This window comes from Eschrichtius robustus, chromosome 16 (assembly GCF_028021215.1).
Source record: "Eschrichtius robustus isolate mEscRob2 chromosome 16, mEscRob2.pri, whole genome shotgun sequence".
NCBI classification, from domain to species: domain Eukaryota; kingdom Metazoa; phylum Chordata; class Mammalia; order Artiodactyla; family Eschrichtiidae; genus Eschrichtius; species Eschrichtius robustus.
This window is the reverse complement of record NC_090839.1, coordinates 10,438,028-10,455,715: the sequence shown is the minus strand read 5'-3', so window position 1 is coordinate 10,455,715 and position 17,688 is coordinate 10,438,028. Positions and strand designations below refer to the sequence as shown.

At 47.8% G+C, this 17,688-nt stretch overlaps 1 protein-coding gene across 1 annotated transcript in view; it reads right to left on the bottom strand.

Moving 5' to 3' along the window:
• Nucleotides 1-5,757: 5,757 nt before the first annotated feature.
• ATP9A (ATPase phospholipid transporting 9A (putative)) overlaps nucleotides 5,758-17,688 on the bottom strand; it is a 141,198-nt gene continuing 129,267 nt past the window's right edge. The window contains exons 24-28 of the mRNA XM_068565282.1: nucleotides 16,150-16,214; nucleotides 14,592-14,700; nucleotides 13,872-13,929; nucleotides 11,564-11,767; nucleotides 5,758-10,206 (exon numbers count right to left, since the gene is read on the bottom strand). Of these exons, the coding sequence (XP_068421383.1) occupies nucleotides 10,070-10,206; nucleotides 11,564-11,767; nucleotides 13,872-13,929; nucleotides 14,592-14,700; nucleotides 16,150-16,214 (573 nt within the window). The 3' untranslated portion in view covers nucleotides 5,758-10,069. The remainder of the gene's footprint in view (nucleotides 10,207-11,563; nucleotides 11,768-13,871; nucleotides 13,930-14,591; nucleotides 14,701-16,149; nucleotides 16,215-17,688) is intronic.

Genomic DNA, 17,688 nt, shown 5'->3' with positions numbered 1-17,688 from the left:
TATGCAATCATACAACATGTGGCCTATAGGGACTGGTTTATTTCACTCAGCATAATGTTTTCAAGGTCCATCCATGTTGTAGCATGTGTCAGTACTTCATTCCTTTTTATGGCTGGACAGCATTCCACAGTTATGGATAGACCACATTTTGTTTACCCGTTGATCAGTTGATGGACAATTGGATTGTTTGCACTTTTTGGTGATTGTGAATAGTGTTATGAATATCTGTGTTGCTATGTGGCCCTGCTTCATCCTCAGTCTCTCTCAACGATGCTTTTCTCATCTGCAAAATGAGGATAACACCTCATAATCACAGAATGAGGGGCAGGTGGGAAAGCACTTTGCAACCGTAAAATGCCGTGACACAGCAAGGCCCACTTTTTCAAGTCAGGTTCCTGAATCTTCCAGAATCCACTCTTAAAACTCAATGACCGGGGCTTCCCTGGTGGTGCAGTGGTTAAGAATCCGCCTGCCAATGCAGGGGACACGGGTTCGAGCCCTGGTCCGGGAAGATCCCACATGCCGCGGAGCAACTAAGTCTGTGCGCCACAGCTACTGAGCCTGTGCTCTAGAGCTCGCGAGCCACAACTACTGAGCCCGCGTGCCACAACTACTGAAGCCCACACGCCTAGAGCCCATGCTCTGCAACAAGAGAACCCACCGCAATGAGAAGTCCACGCACCACAACGAAGAGTAGCCCCCACTCGCCGCAACTAGAGAAAGCTCACACACAGCAACAAAAACCCAACGCAGCCAAAAAAAAAAAAAAAAAAAAAAACCTCAATGACCACAACACTGTAAATCAACTACATTTCAATAAAAGTTAAAAAAAAAAAAAATTCAATGACTTAATGCCACCGAACCGTATACTTTAAAATGGTGAAAACGGTACACTTTGTGTATATTTTACCAGAATAAAAAAAACAAACTCAAAGTCACCACGGTCCGGGTCCTGGGCTGGCTGAGGACAAAACCGGAAGTCAGTTCCTTCCAAGCCGCCTCTCCACATCCCCTAAGAGCAAAGCCAATGAGGAAGCACCACCCACGTGGGCTCCAGCCACCCCCTCCCCCTTCACTTCTCTCAAGCCTCTTGGTTTATTTTTTCAAACTCAAGCAGATTTTGCTTTCTGCTCTATTCATGAATTTGTTTTCATGTGAAAAAAATGTGTTAAATGATTTGCCAATTCAATGACTGACTGACTCTCATTCTCCATCCCAAATTGCGGAGTCAGTAGAGTTTGGGGGACGTCCTCTTTCTCCTTTGGCTACGTCTACCCCCAGCCCTGAAGGGGTGTAAGCCTCAGGTAGGGATGCCCAGGCCAGCCCAGCATAAGGTGGGCAGGTTCGTGTCCCACGCGGGGAAGAGGAGCCACTCAGAGCAGGGCAATTTAAAGGGAAAGCACCTGCAAAGTCAAGGAAAGGTGAGCAGAGTCAAGGTGGGATATTGCCTCTGTGCCCAAACCTTTAACTCTTATAAGGACTCTATCCAGACGGGTGACCTTGGTGTTTGGAAAAAACACGCACGTGAACCCATCTCTATGAAGGACTTTGAGCGTCGGGGAGACGGCCTCCCTCCATCTGCAGCCCGCCCTCCCTCAGAGGTCTCAAGTGATGACAGCAGCTGTGCCATGAGCCTCGTTGCTGGCTCTCACAGGTGGTGTTCCTGGTCCTAAAAACAGGCAGGGAACTGAAGCTCAGAGACTCTAAGGAATCGGCCCCATATCACTCAGTAGGTGTGGGACTGGGTATTCAAATCAAGTCTGTCTCGATTCCAGCTGGGGCCATGGCATGGTGCCCTTTGCTGCCTCCCCTTACCCCCCGCCAAATTCCAGCCCGTCTCCTAAAATGTCATTGCATTCATTTCGACTCCCGCCCACCAATAGGCCCAGAAGAAAGGTAAGTGCATTCTCTTGGTGTCTCCCTTAAGTATGAAGCCGTTTTAGAGCAAAAGTCTCCACGTCTGCATCAGACAGCCTGGCTAGCGGGACTTATTCTGGCCTGATTTTCTCCAATTCTGATGGTGATGAGCTGCCTAGTAAAATTATGCTAAGTTTTGTGCAGAGCGAGTAGCATCTTACACGCTAATTACTGGCCACGTCTTTGAAGAATTCCTGTGCGATTTCCAGGGTAATCAACTCACCTCTTTCCTTGGGTCTGATTAGTAGTTTGGGCAAACTGGAGCCCCCGGCCCCGGCCCCACTCGAATCAGCAGGGCTCTGGATGTCGTTAGCTACTCCAATTGCCTTCTAAAAAATCTGTTTCACATAAAAGGACAAATGAGAATGAGTATTTGCCCATCTTTAAGACACTAACTACATTCTTTTCCACAGCCTGTTCTCGTTATTATTTCTCTCTTCAGGAGGAATTTGAACACAGCCTGGGTTCCCGCACGCAGTTCATGACTGCAAAGCGCTTCCTCTTCGAAATCCGACCCAAGTGGGCATATTCTGGAAATGTGGCATCTTTGAAGAGCGTGACCCAGTTCATTCTTCTCCACTGGTTCTCCCTCCAGACTCACCTTCTAAGTCGGAGGTGGCCGGCTTTCCAGGGCTCGCCCAAGAACAATCACCTCTGCCCACTGCACCCCAGGCAGGGCTGAACAGAGACCCTTTGTAGTATTTGCTGGAAAAGCAAGAAGAAACTTCATCCAAGGACCGCCTTCTTCTCCTCTTTATATAATAGTTAGTGTCGTTCATGCCAATAAAGTCACACAGAAATACTGGGCATGGCAGTGGGTTGATTCCAATGGGAGGGGTCTCGCCTCAACCCCCTTGGAACACAGAGGTGGAAACAAAGACAGGAAGGGATGGGTCAGTGAGTAGCAGGGAGAGAGTAAACTGGAGCCCCTTGGACAGAGTTCAGGTTCTGACATAGTTCGTGGGCCAACTTTAATAATGCTCGCTTGGTTCTCATACAGCACTCAGTGAATGAATGCCATGGACCGCGGGCCCTACCTGCCTCCCCACCCCGCCCTCATCTCCTCCAACCTCCCTCTTGGTCTCAGCACTCCGGCGATGTGCCCGCCTTTCTGCTCCTCTGACACGCCCAGCCTTTCCAACCCCAGGGCCTTTGCATACCCTGCTGCCCAAACACCATTTCCCCCAGAGCTTCCCACAGTTCCCTTCCTCTCATCCTTCAGGCTTCTGCTCCAGTGGTCCATCCCAAAGGGCCCTTCTCTGACCCCCATCACTTCCACTATCCATACTTTAACCATATCATCACTCTCTTCTTCTCCCTCTCCCTGCTTTCTTCAGAGGACATTAGAGTCTGTATCTGTATGTCCACTGTCTCTCCCACACACAAGAAGATAATCACTATGAGGGCAGGAACTGTCCCTCTTGCTCTCCACTGTTGCTTCCTGCCCGAAGAACAGTACCCAACACATAGTAGGTGCTCAGTAAATACTTAGTGAATGAATGAATGAATACATCAGCATACTCCACACAACTCCCATCCCTCTTTCTGGATTCTGCAATCTTCCTTGAAGAAAAAAAAAAAAATATTCCTGGGCTTATCTGGACCCAATAAAAGAAAAAATGTTCTTCTCTTAAATCTCTTGAAAATGAACAGCAGAGGCTTAGGAACACGAAGTTCTCAGTGTAAGCAAACAGAACCTGCAGGCTGAGTTCTAAGAAATGAGACCTGGCTGGTCACCGAGCATAGGGTGTGGGGCTGGTGACTTCACATATGATTCAGTTACCCCCAAATTTTATGGGGAATCCATTTCAAAATCAAAACCTCAATATGGAAAGTGGAGGGTGGCTTTGCTTTGGCATTCTTACGAGAAGGCAGGCCTTCTGAAAAGATGCTACGCTGTAGATAACTCATCCATAAAAGGGGGAGCAGGAGGGAAGGGGAGAAACCCCAGGATCGGGCATACTTCTCTGCTAAGGCTTCAGATGAAAACCGATCCGGGAGTGCATGATCCTCCAAAAATCTGCCAGCCCCCAAAGTACTTAAGTTATCCCTCCAACCACAGCCACATGGAGAACGAAATTAAATCCCACGGAAAGATTTGACTTTTTTTTTTTTTTAACATTATGCAATGTTTGGATGAAAAAAGGGGGGGGGGGGGAATATCAGAAGAAAAAAAAAAAAACAACTCATCGTTTTCCCAGAGTTTAGCAAAGCTATTTCTAGCTTTTAACGATACATTTCACCATCACTTCACGGGTAGTTTTGAGAGGCGCAAAGGAGGGACTGTTCTGTTATGTAACCCATTTAAAGTAGGAAATTAGCAAGTCCTGAATGAATTCGGTTACTGTGCTCCGACTTGTGGAAAGTTTGGAGCGACTACAGTTCTATTTTGAGGTGAGCAAATCCATCATTTACAGATCAGCTCACAAATACTGCAGGGTTTCATGTCACCCTGAAAAGTTTCATAACAAAAACAGTTGGGTGTTGGGACATTTCGTCTCTAAACCTTATGAGCCTGAAGAGTGAGGAGGGCAAGGATTCCCACTTGCCAATTATTCAAAAATGCAAATATCTGAGATCAAATAAATATTCATCTCACCCCCGCCCCCATCTTTTTTTCTTTTTTCTTTTTTTCCCCAAGCTAAGTCCAGCAAAATAGTCTGGTCAACAACATAAAAAGAAATGTCTGTTTTTAACGGAGCCGTTGGCCATGAAATAAATTCTGAAGCTATGAAAGCAGCGCCTTGAAACATAACAGTTAGGTATGCTGGGCCCGCCGGGCTGGTGAAAACAGGAAACAGAAATGTCTTTTGATCCTCAAGTTCCCCCTAGTGGCTCGGATGGAGGAGTGTCTGCACATTCATGGAATTTCACAGCAGGTAAAAGCGGTCTGAAGACTTTACATCGATGGCACGCGGTTAAGGAAAAGTACTGCCCTCTGCTCTTGAGCGCATGCGTCCTCCACGTGCCCAGGGAGCCGCTGTTGACTGCGGCACAGCTAATGTACAATCCCCTCTCGACTCCATAAACTGAGAACGGCCCTTTCAGTGGAGAGCCAGGGAGAGGAAGCCAGTAGCCCGCACTGCAAAGAGCTGCTAATTAAAACATTTGGCCAGTTGGATGTATAATCAGCTTCTTGAGACAGGAGTTTACGGCTGCTGGGCTCCTTTGGAAATGAAGACAGACTCTTAAAAATGGCAAAACTGACGCTTGCAGATTGTATGTGGGTTTCTCAACCTCAACACTTTTGACGTCGGTTTGAATGATCCTCTGCTGCGAGGCTGCCCTGTGCAGTCTTCATTAGATGCCAGCAGAGCACCACCCCTCCAAGTTGTGAGAACCAAAAGTGACTTCAGACATTGCCCCATGCCCCCTGCAGGCCACAGTCACCTCTGGCTGAGAATCACTGGATTAGATGAATAAAATACCATGTCTTCTGTATCCTATACAATAGCTTAAAAAACCTCTTTTCCCTAAAACTTAAGTGACCGGGTTCCTAAATCTTCTATCACTTGATTAAAAAAAAAAATCTATACAAAGCAATCAAAGACTGGGTGTATAAATACAATGTGAATCATAAAATACGTTCGCTTTTTTTATATAGATCACTTTTTGAAATTCTAACATATCTGGAATAGACAACAGTACAGAATAATAAATAATGCATGGGTTTGGGGTGGTTTTTTTTGCTGAAATTAAAATAATTCTTTACCTGGAGAAAAAGCTATTTACATTTTATGTACCATGAGATACATACAACATAGGAGCATTATAATAACAAGCTCTCATTTTGACACCAGAGTTTCATGTCCCTGCACAAATTAAAATGATCCCCAAAGGCATAAAGTACACAAGCTTTATTGGGCAACAGCAACGGGCCACGCTGGCAGACAATGAAAATAGAACCGCTCAGAATCTCACAGGATCACATGTATGTCATCACAGGATCAAGAATTTAAATCATCTGGGAGCTCCTGCTAAATTAAAGCTCTGTACTATCACTTCCTTCTAATCAAAAAACGCTGTCCTGGTGAGTATCTGCCATGAGGATTACAGATAATCTACTAATGAGGAAGTCAAGGAGTCCCAGAGGAATTCAGTCAGCCCCCCCCCCATTGCAACAAAATAATAAATGAGCCACAATATTTGTTTTTTGCAAATACCGCGCCCCCTCCCCTCCTGCCCCCCAGCAAACACACTATTCACTGACATCGCCCAGCGACACCAACAGACTGTGTCTCCAACCATACTGTGATGAAGAAGACAGATTCCCAGGAACGCCGCGCTGGTGTGAGAAGATGCTGAGCGTCTCCAAGTACTGCAATGCTGCTCACGTGCTTATCGGTTCCATCCAAGAGCATAATATATATATTTTTCCAAGACACAATGGACTTAATTAATGGAAATATTTCCTAAGACATACATATAAATGACCAAAAAAAAAAAAAAGCTTTATGTTAAAAGAAGGAGGGAGAAATAAAGTCTGTTGTCTTTGCAAAGCTCCTTGTATATTTCTTAATGAAAAACAAAACCGTGACAGGATTTTAACGCAGTGAAAACCAAGTATGTCTTCAAAACACTTGAGGTGACATCATACACTCACACATACACACGTTTCAAACACACCAAAAAGATCCAAGATAAAAGTGGCTGATAGGTGTTGGCCTTAAGTAAGATAGAGCAGAAGATCACGTAGGTCCCATCTGCAATTCTGGCGCAGGTTTAAAATGCTGCCCCATAAAGGCGCAAGGGCATTCCCATTCCCACCCCGGGAAAAACAAAACAAAGTATAAAAGCAAAGGTCTAGAGAAAGAAAAATAGGCATGATCATGTCAATTTCCAGTGAGCACAAAAGCCCTAAATACATTCAAAAGTACTGTCAGCGTAACCTAAGTTTTCAGTGGAAAGCATACGGAGGAAAGGGTAAGCAGACGTTGGTATTTAAGATCACTGCTACGAAAAAGGGTTTCACTTAAGGGAAGCGAGTCTGGGATCTGGCTATAATAAAGCTTAAAAGTGGGAGGAATCCCAGCCCTGGGCCTCCCAGCTCCAGGCGGCTGTAAACAGATGGTCTGCTCCAATCTCAAGATGCTCCTTGGGATGCCCTTCACCGCTTTAGGGCGAAGTCCTCTGCCCCAAGCAACCCAAGTAAGTGCAGCCAGTCTCACGGAGCACGATAAGCAACACACACATGCATGTGCACACTCTCAGATTAGCACTGAAACGGGCAGATACAAGAAAGCACTCAAGATGGAGACACTTGTCTGGTCACTTTCCTAGAGAAAGGGAGGGAAAAAGAGACACCCAACGGATTCCTCGCTTTCCCACACGCACAACCGTCACCAAAAAATATAATAAAAGTCATCATCAAATAATAAAATTAAGTTACTCTGACAGAAATACCTAATGTTGTCAAAGGGCAGGGGGAGGTGTAATTTTTACTTTGAGGAAAGTATTTAAACAGCGCTGATTGTGTGCCAGGGGCCTCTCTGGCTGTCGGAGACTTGGGGCCGCTGAGTTCCAAGGCGAGGGGACCTCCAAGGTGTCAACGGTGTTTCCTAAGTTCCTTCCAGACTGGTGAACGGAATCCTTATGCTTTTTATGAACTCAGCAGTTTCCTGTAAAATGGCTTGGATTTTTTTGTCTGTGCCTTTGTCTTCTCTCCACAGCTAAGCTAACACGGGAAGTGCCTGTGTACGCAGATCCTCTGTTGGGATCATGGGCTGATGTGTGCACGTCAGGATCGTGTACTCTCAGCTGACTCGTGGCTCCCGCCACGTGGGTCTCTAGAGTTTGAGAAGCACACATGTGTTTTCCTAGACACTCCGGACCCCGGAAGGCGGCGGGAGCAGGCTGCCCCCTGGCAGGGTGGCTCTCCAACACGGTCACGGTCCCCACTTGCATTTTAGTCCCTCTCACCCTTGGCCGCCTCCGCCAGGGTACGGTCGAAAGGCAGAACGAGGGGGTCTGTTGATGGCACCAACGCACCTGCGACCTCCAGGCACAGCTGCTTCTGCTCCTCTGGGACGCTTTCTCCCTCCCAGATGCCGAGCAAGAGTTTAGGTGTTGACTTTCAAAGTCAACTCAAGCACCTCGATCAAAACTGGGAATTAAGGAAAAGACCAAAGAGACTATCTTCATTCCCTGTCACTGCTGGAAACATCTAAAAATTTCCATGAGACCTACCTGCAGGAGCCATCACCTGTCTGTGAACAAGGTCAAGTTCACGGTTTGAGAACTGGGCGTAGAAGTACCTTTAGACTTCCGGTTATACAGGCTGACTTCCAAGCAGACACACAGGTACAAAAACGCTGAGCACTACGTCCTCTCACTCCACCTCTGAAACCACATAAAATCACCCAGCAAAGACGTCAGACCTGCTCGCCCCTTCTCAAAGTTTTGGACAAAGATCCTCTTCCTGAATAACCATTCATTCAATACAACATTTACCTCCTGTAAATGTTTTCTGTGTGGCAGAAATGGCTGGGACAGAATGGGAAAAATCCTGCAAAACTGCAGAATCTTAAAACTAAAATAGAAGTGATGTCATAGCCAATTTCACAGTGCCTGCAACTTACTGTCAATTCTATAAAGTTTTAAAAGGGCAACAGAAATACACGAGCATATCGAGTGCTCCAAAGTCAAGGGCCTCGTGTCCCCAGCTCTCCAAGAGCAGGCTTACCCTAGGGTGGTAGCCATAACTTACATCTCTGAAGCACATGAAGAAGAACCAGGCTGAAGGGCTGGAGGGTATGTACTCATAAAGAATTAATCACAAATCTAAGATCTCGAGCACGATCAGCTCTTGCAGATCCACCAACCTAATCCTCTGGCACGCACATGTGGCTTCTGCCAGGAGAGACTTGAAAACCCAAGAAAGCCTTGCCGGGCCACATCCGGCGCTTGAAAATTCTCTTCTTCCCCTGAAACAAGAAGCCACAGCTTTATAGGAAACACACATGCGTGGGCCCCACCCTGGTGGGGAGAGGAATCTCTACTCCTGGCTGCCTTCCAGCAAGTTCCCCTTGAAATCTGTAGGCTGCGCAACGGAGCCCAGACCCCAGAGCTGTGGCCCGGGCCTCCTTCCACTGGGACTCCTCGCTCGAAGTTGCCACTGATGAATGGCAGCATGCTAAGACGCCTCTGCCTTTATCATTGTGTCCTCAGTAATTCCTCCTAACAGGAAACAGATTTCTGTGGACGTAAAGAGCCCCAGTCCCTGACCTTTCCACTTTAGACTTAGAGGGTCTGAGCCACATGTGCTACGTTGCCTAAAGAATTAGCTGAGTCTCTTGTCACACTGTCGACACATTTAGGGGCCGTTCAGTGGCACGTTTCCTGCTAAAACAACTCTGCTGAAAATGTCTCAGAGTGTCCTCAGATAGCCACAGGCTTTGTAATTGTTACCAGATCGGAACAAAGCAAGATAACACCTTTGAAATTCTTTTACGAGGTGACAGGTGATGTTAACTCCAGGGCCACAGATGCTGAACTGGAGGAAGGATAACACACCGGATTTACGGTGCTCTCTCTCTTCTGCTCTCTTCTCATGTGGTTTTCTGTAATCCTAGGAATCCAGTGCCGTTTTGATAAGCAGGGCTGCCTTAGAGAGGATATTTAGCATTTACAAATTGAGATTACTGTCCGGTTAACTTCTCACCAAACGTCACCGTCTTGTCCCCCAAACCTATACTGAGAGCTTTATCTTTGTCTGAAACCAGTTTTTTAAGAGCAGAAAGACGTAAAAGTGCACACACATTGGGATTGTTTAAAACAACAACCAAAAAACCCTCTACAGTCTTCGACTAGACAGAAACTTTTATCACATGACAACAAAATTCAAGTCATAAGGAAGCCTGCACAGTGACCCACGAGTAAATCTCTCGGCTGAGTCGCCGGTTTTCACACAGTCACATTCACTCGACTGTGAATCACCAGGGGCTCAGGCAGGCCCGCGTGGGGCCCTCTCAGGCGCCTCCCTCCTGTTTATGCGGTGTCGGGCTCCGTGGAAGCGCAGAGCCTCTTCATGTCAGAACTGCACGTGGGAGCCACCACTGCACAATCCACGGGTGGTGGTGGTTAATAGAAATGCAACTTGAACTCTGTCCGCCAGGAGAGTGCGGAGACTGGGGTCCTCTCCCGAGCGCCCGGCCTAGGACGTGAGCTTCGAGTAGCTGGGAGGGGAGAACCGCCTTCGCAGGTACTTGAGGACATAGAGGGGCAGACAGCTGACCAGAGTGATGACAGACACTTTCCACAAGAAGGACAATGTGGCAATGAAGTACACGTCTGCAAGCAAACAGAAGACAGCAGTGAGCGGGCGGGAACGTGCCGCCCAGAGCCGGCGGGGCGGCAGGGCCATCGGAGGGGACGCGGGCCCCTCTCCCGCAGGGGGTGTGCTGACAGCACCCAGGCTGCCGGCCTGACGTCCCTTCCCTGTCTCTCTCCTCCTCTCTCTGACCTGCTTCTGGAGCTTCCGGACCTTCCGTGAAACGCTGTTTTCAACAACTCTGAGAAGAAAACCGTGGGCAAAAAAATCCCCCTTCCAAGTGTTTTTGATTTGGAATCTGACAGCTGGAGTTTTTCTTTCTAAACCCGGCAGAAAGTGACGCTCAAACACACAGTTCTTCCCAGCAACTTTTCCCCTTCGCCTCAGCAATGGTCACAGAAGCCAGAGCCGGGTCTGAGGGTGGTGCAGAGGGGGGCGGAGACCCCTCGTCAGGAAGAGTGTGACCTGGAGGGGCGGGGAGCTCCCCTTCCTGCCGCCACACAGTCAGGCCTGCAGTTCCGAGGTTTGTGCAGCAGAGGAGCGACAGCTAGTGATTTGCAACAGTACCGGGAGTGGATGCCTGGCAGCCGCCTTCCCTGCCTCTTGAGCACAGGCTGGGGGAAATGCAGCGGGCACTGAGGAAGCACCTACTAAGTGCCAAGCCCAGGGCCCCGACCACGGGCCCAGTCCTATGACTGGTCCACATCTAAGGTGATGACCAAAGCCTCTTGAGGGCAGAGCTTGCATCTTCTAAGCCTCTGTGACTCCCTGGCCTCAAGCCACTGAGCGCACAGTAGGTGCTTACAAAACCTATTCAGAGAGACTTTTCAAACAAGTGTGAAACTGTTCTAAGACTTCACTTTTCACAGGAGTGCTCCTTTTTCCTTTATCAAAACCTTCTTAAAGAGCGTTTACTGATAAAGAAGAGGCGTGATAGAAGATGCTTTCATGATAAGGCAGAGTTTCTCAAGCTAACAACACTGGTTAAGTCCTGCTGAACTGTCATTTACTCTCTGGATTCTCACCATCTCCATAGCTCCACGGAGCCCGGCACAGTGACCAGCTCCCTGGAGAAGCCCACTAGGTCCCTGCAGAACTGAATGAATCCCCTTCTAAGCCAGCAGGCACGCTGGCACGGCGTGGTTTTAAAGAAAACACTCCACATTAAGATCATGCCCGCCAGCCTCAGTTCCAAGAGGCTGATTCTCAACTGCCACGGGTCCCAAGGGACGCCAGTGAGAAAAGGGCGGGCAGCTGAGTACAAAGGCCTGCTGGACAAAGGGCCCAGGACACGAGCGCTGGGGAGGCTGCCCCCCTTCCCAGCTACTGAGACCCCTGGACCTGATGGGCGAGCCCCTAGGTGCAGGGGGGTCTCACCGATAAATTCGTGGAGGAACACCAGGGAGGCGACGTAGCAGGCCAGGCTGAGCAGCTCGGCCACCGTCATGAGCCAGTGCCAGGTCTGGATGGCCAGGGCCACCATCAGCAGCTCCGTGAGGATCAGCGACGTGAAGGAAATCGCCACGATGTGCACGAATTCCGACTCAAACAGCAGCAGCGCCCCGTACATGATGGTGCTCCCTGCAAGGGCGGAGGGAAGTCTGGCTGGGGAGGGGCTTCTGCTGCCCACGCAGCCCTCCCTGCTGGGAGCCGACCCCTCCCCCGCCTTCCCCACCGAAGGCTCACCCCGCTCACTCACATCTGACTCCTTTTGTTTTTCCCGTTCAGACATGAAAGGTACCATTTGTTAAAGGAGGTTAATGAGTGCTACTTTATGGAGGTTTGAAAGAGAGGCATCACATTCTAGTTTTCCTACGTTCCCTTTTGGCTGCATATAAGACAGAGTTTATTTTTATTTTATTTTTTTCTTAACATCTTTATTGGAGTATAACTGCTTTACAATGGTGTGTTGGTTTCTGTTGTATAACAAAGTGAATCAGCTATACATATACACATATCCCCATATCTCCTCCCTCTTGCGTCTCCCTCCCACCCTCCCTATCCCACCCCTCTAGGTGGTCACAAAGCACCGAGCTGATCTCCCTGTGCTATGCGGCTGCTTCCCACTAGCTAGCTATTTTACGTTTGGTAGTGTATATATGTCCATGCCACTCTCTCACTTCGTCCCAGCTTACCTTTCCCCCTCCCCGTGTCCTCAAGTCCATTCTCTATGTCTGTGTCTTTATTAATAGAGAGTTTATAATTGCATAGAGACAGAGAGGGAGAGGAAGAGATAGAGAGGAAAAAAAGGAAAAGAGGCAGAGAGAGTAACTGTCTGGACTGGGTGGAACAAGTAATAGAAGTTTCTGTGTATTATTTAAAATGACAGATGTAGTCAGCCACAGAAGAACAAATACTGTACAATCCCACGTATATGACGGATCTAAGTAGTCACATTCACAGAGACAAAGTAGAATGGTGACTACCAGGAACTGTGCCGAGGAAGGAAAGAGGCGTTTGTTGTTGAATGGATACAGAGTTTCAGTTTTGCAAGATGAAAAAGTTCTGGAGATCTGCTTCACAACAACGGGAACATACTGGACACTACTGAACCGCGCACTTAAGAAGAGTTAGATGGTAAATGTTATGCTTTGTCTCCTTTACCCGCCTCCCTGCCCCCAAACACAAAAAATGATAGGGACAACCAAGCGAGACCCTCAAAGAATTACGCACCTGCACTGAGGAGAGAAAGGAAAGTGGGGAAGGGTCCAGATAAGTGCATTTTCCTCCAGAATTGCAGGAACTCAATGGGGAACGTCTCACGTTGATCAGAAACACTAGCCGCATGAGATTCCTGCTCAAGAGCAGGGCCAGGAGACCCTGAACCCCAAAACTCCTCAAATGACTGCCTATTACAGTACTGGGGATGCAGGGGGTGCAATGAAGCACCACTGCTTGTTATTATGAACTTCCATGCAGGATTTGCTTTCTTCAGCCAGCTACATACATGTCACTTTGCTATACTTCTCAAAAAGAAAAAAAACCCTCAAATTGTTTCAATGACCATTTAGCCTCCTAACAAATTCAACGGTCTACACTTTTTGACCACACATCCCATCAGAAAAAAACACTAAGAATGAATCCCTAATGGACGATGTGGATTTGTAAATTATCCATGTGTACCTGTACAGACACAGAGAGGTAGCAGGACCACTGTCCAAATACATCAGGTACATTATAAAACATACATGACAACAGAAGTTCTAAAAAGAGGAAAAAATACATACAAAGAGAGGTTCTGACATTTCCTTTTCATATTCCAGTAAGTCGCCTTACAAAGCCTGTACAGTCTGAGGGACCCTCTCTGGAGGCCACAGAAGTAAATATGTTGTTCAAGAACTACAACTTGACTTCAGAAAAAGTATCAGAACATTCCAGAAAGCGACCACTTTTTGTTACAATGACTTGAACACCCCAGCAGGGTTTGATTAGTATTAGTTGCACTTTTCTCTGACTTTGTCTCAGTTAAGCGGACAGCACCTCCTCACATGTGCGCCTCTGTGCCTGATGAGCAAGGCCTTAGAACCTGAGGAGGGGGGCTCCCTCGGACACAATGCCACACTCCTTACTGCAACCTCAGGATGCCAGCTGCTTCTCTTTGTGTTCTACAGACAACAGAATGGTGAAGTTGACCCTGGGGCCAAGGCCAGAGCATAAGACGACAGGTGGTTTCACCCGTCCTTACCTTGATAGATGCTGATCAAAACCCATATCAAGAATGTCTTGTAGGACAACGGCCGTCCCTGAGTGAGAGAGAGGAAGACAGAGCGGGTTAGCGTGCGGGGCTCATCCAGGGCACGAGCCACCGTCAGGCTACCCTCCACCAACCAGACAAGGCAACCTGCCTGTTTTCATCAAAACAGTGGCTCACACACATCAAAATACATTAAAGAAATGACGTTTTTTTAAAGAGAATTGATATTAGATGGAAATATTGGGTTGGCCCAAAAGTTCGTTTGGGTTTTTCCGTAAGATGTTATGGAATAACCCGAACGAACTTTTGGGCCAACCCAGTAAATCTGCTCTTTATCAAAAACCCCTTGAGGACCAACAAATGCAATTACACACACACGTTTTTCAGGAGTGTACACAAAAGCATTTCCAGGAACAGACACAAGCTGCAGCTACAAAATGGAACTGTCAGGGGCTTTTTAAAAAGGCATTAGAAGGTTTGTTTTAAAAGTTGACATGTCACTGCACAGTTTAATATTCTTTACATGTGCATATCGTACTTTAAGAAAAGACATACTCCCACGCCTTCCTCTCAAAAGAAAGCCACCAGTTCAAGTGCGTTCACATCAGACATGGAGGGTCTGTGTGAAATATGTTAAAAGAGGGAGGGAGGGAGGGAAGAAGGAAGAAACGATGGATATGGAGGAAGGAAGGAGGAAGGGGCTCAGTGAACCTTGAGGAGATCCTTGTAGAGCTCAGGGTACAGCATGGCAACTTCTGACTTGACATCTTTGTCCAGGACCAGAGAAAACACAGGAAACATGGTATAGATGGTGGAGTACCTGGGAGAAAAAAAATCACCACAGGTAATATCCAGCCAGTGGAGTACGAGCCATGTGCTGCCCCAGCCTCTGGAGCCCAATTTCCATTCCTTCATTCAACTACTACGTACTGAGCACCTGGTATGTGCCAGGGCCAGTTCGAAGCACTGGAGATTCAAGATGAAAAAAGCAGACCATAACGCCTGCCCTCGGAGAGCTTCCGTGCTGGTCGGTGAGTCAAAAAACAAATTCAGTGAACTATACCGTGTGCTGGAGGTAAAGTGCTGAGGAGGGAAATACAATGGGGAAGAGGGAATGAGACATGGGGTGGGGTGGTGCAATTTTAGAGAGGGTGGACAGGAGACGGGGCATTTGAGAAAACACCCACAAGAGGTGAGGGGGAGGCCATGCCAATATCCAAGGGAAGAGCATCCCAGGCAGAGAGAACAGCAAGTGCAAAGGCCCTGAGGTGCAGGCATGTCTGTCCTGTTTGAAGAACAGCGAGGCTGCCAGTCTGGGTGGAGCTGAGTGGGTGAGGGGGAAAGCGAAGAGATGAGAACCAAGAGGGAAGAGGGGACCAGATCATGGGGGAGCCACATGGAGCACGGCTCAGGGAACCCCTGGTTCTATTCTGGCATGTTCTGCCACTCTTCCAGGACCTGACAAAGGACAGGCCATTTTTCCAATTAGAAGCAGGCAGAATTCCAGTGCCTACTCTCAGGCTGAACATAAGAAGATGGAAGGCATACTTTGTAAGACTCCACTGGGACCAGCCGGCCTCCCTGTGCTTCCCACCTTGGTAACCAGGGGAGCTCCCTGACAGCATCTCTATCTAGGGCATGTGGTAACCAAACTCCACCTACCTGGGGAATTCAGAGACTGGGCACATCCTCTCAAAAGGTCAAAAGGAACGTCCTAAATTCCAGGTCAGGAACGGGGGGTGGGTTTGATAGCAAACGTAGCAAACGTCCAAGGGACAGCGTGCCTCACAGGTCAGTGGCACACAGTGGCCAAGCTCTATCAGGGGTAACCCGGAGAGAGCAAGGCTCTGGCCGCCTTAGAGACCCACCAGCAGGATGGTCCACTATGGGCAGCCATGGCAAAGAGGGTACTTTCCAGATGCCCCTTCCACTTTTTCTAAGACCCCTCAGTGATTTCCTAAGAAATCACAGTCTGTGAAGCTTCACTCTTGCCTGGTGTGCCAATCAGCTGACAACCTCAGGCTCTCGTGGGCGAGCATTCTTCAACCATCAGGTATGAATGGACCACAAACAGATCGGACACTGCATCCGCAATTTGGTTAAGGGCTTACCAGTTCAAAAACGTATTCATTCAAGAAGGTTCTAAACCAGACTGCCAGACCTGCCTTGACTTGGGGACTGAAGGGTCTTCACATGATGCTTCCTCCTTCTTCTGTGGCATTTTAGGGAGGTTTCATTAAAAATTAATACCTTGCCTGGGCTTCCTTACCCAATGATGAGGAATCCTTGATAGAGAGGAACGGAGGCAAAGTAAAACACGGAGGAAAAGACAGCCTGTGCCGAGGAAAAAGGAGGATGTTACCAAAAACCATGACCAAAGCCCTTGTGTTTGTATCAGAAAAATAACAGCCATCGCTTACAGAGCACTTATTTTACACCCGCACGGTTACGGTGCTTTAAGTATATTAGCTCATTTAATTCCTACAGCAACCCTGTGAAGGAGATACTGTTATCATCATCCCCATTTTACAGATGAGGGAAGTAAGGCACAGAGAGGTTAAGTGACTTGCCCAAGATAGCACAGCTCATAAGGGACAGAGCCAGGAGTCACACCAGAGAGTTTAGCTCCAGGGTCCACTCTCAGCTCCTCTGTGAACATTTATTAAGTTACACAAGCTGGACCTGGAAATACTTTGTATCTGATCTCAGTGAATCTCCAGAAGAACGCATGAGATCAAGTCCTAATATCTCCTACATTTTACAGAAGGGGAAACAGCACATAAATGGCCCTGCGGGACTCAAGCCCAGTTCTGTCTCCAGAGCCCACACTCCTGACGGCTCAGAATTACCACCTCTCTGGGTGTACAATCGATAAACGAGTTGGTGTACGTATTGGAAGCAGGTAGGGGAAAATATCCTCCACTGTGAGGATATGCACCAGTTACCCTTAGGACCCCAGAGAAGGCTTCACTTCTCATATTACATGTTTCACTCTTCTTGGAAATTTTTACAAAGAGCCCACAACCTGCTACTTTTGCAATTAGACAAAAGCAATAACGATATTTATGAACCCCTACTGAAATGTCTGCTTCCGGATTTGGAAAATATTAGCTACTGGCAGTGAAAAGTAGGCTAGGGAGATAAAATCAGGCTTGATGCTCTGTTACTTCCTTCTCTGAACACCTACCCGCCAACAGAAGCAAAGTGACCTCAAAGCTAATTTCTATCAGTATAAAACCTACGGGAGGCCAGGGACAACTGTTGCCTAAAGGCTTTTTAAAAACTGAACGTGGAGGAAAAGGCTGGGCCAGGCTAGTGGTTAAAAAGAGCGTGGGACAGAGACCCCTTCCCCTTTATCACCCGCTGTGGGTGTTCGCTTGACACAGAGCTCAGAACACAGGTGGCACCTAGAGCCATGGTCACGGGTAGCCCCGGCCACAACCGGTCGTGATTTCAGAACTGAAAGGTGAAATCCGTTTTTCAAATGACTTCTCACCCAGGCTGGGCCACTGCACAGGAAGGATGGTTATAAAGACGTCAAGAATCTGGTGTTCAGTCTTACAGATCAACACCAGGAGCCTCGTTCTCTAAAAGGGCCAGACTGACCATAAAACCTTCACCCTGGAAAGAGCACCGTGGAAAATAAAAATGCTATGTCTTCATCTATCTAAGAGCCCACTGTCAAGGTGCAATTCGAACGGGACTTGCTCTCAGCCAGTCACTTTCAGCACAGTGGACAGGGTTAAGGGCGTTTTTTTGGCTTTTTTTTTTTTCCTGCAGCACAAAGAACAATTCCTTATGCTAGAAT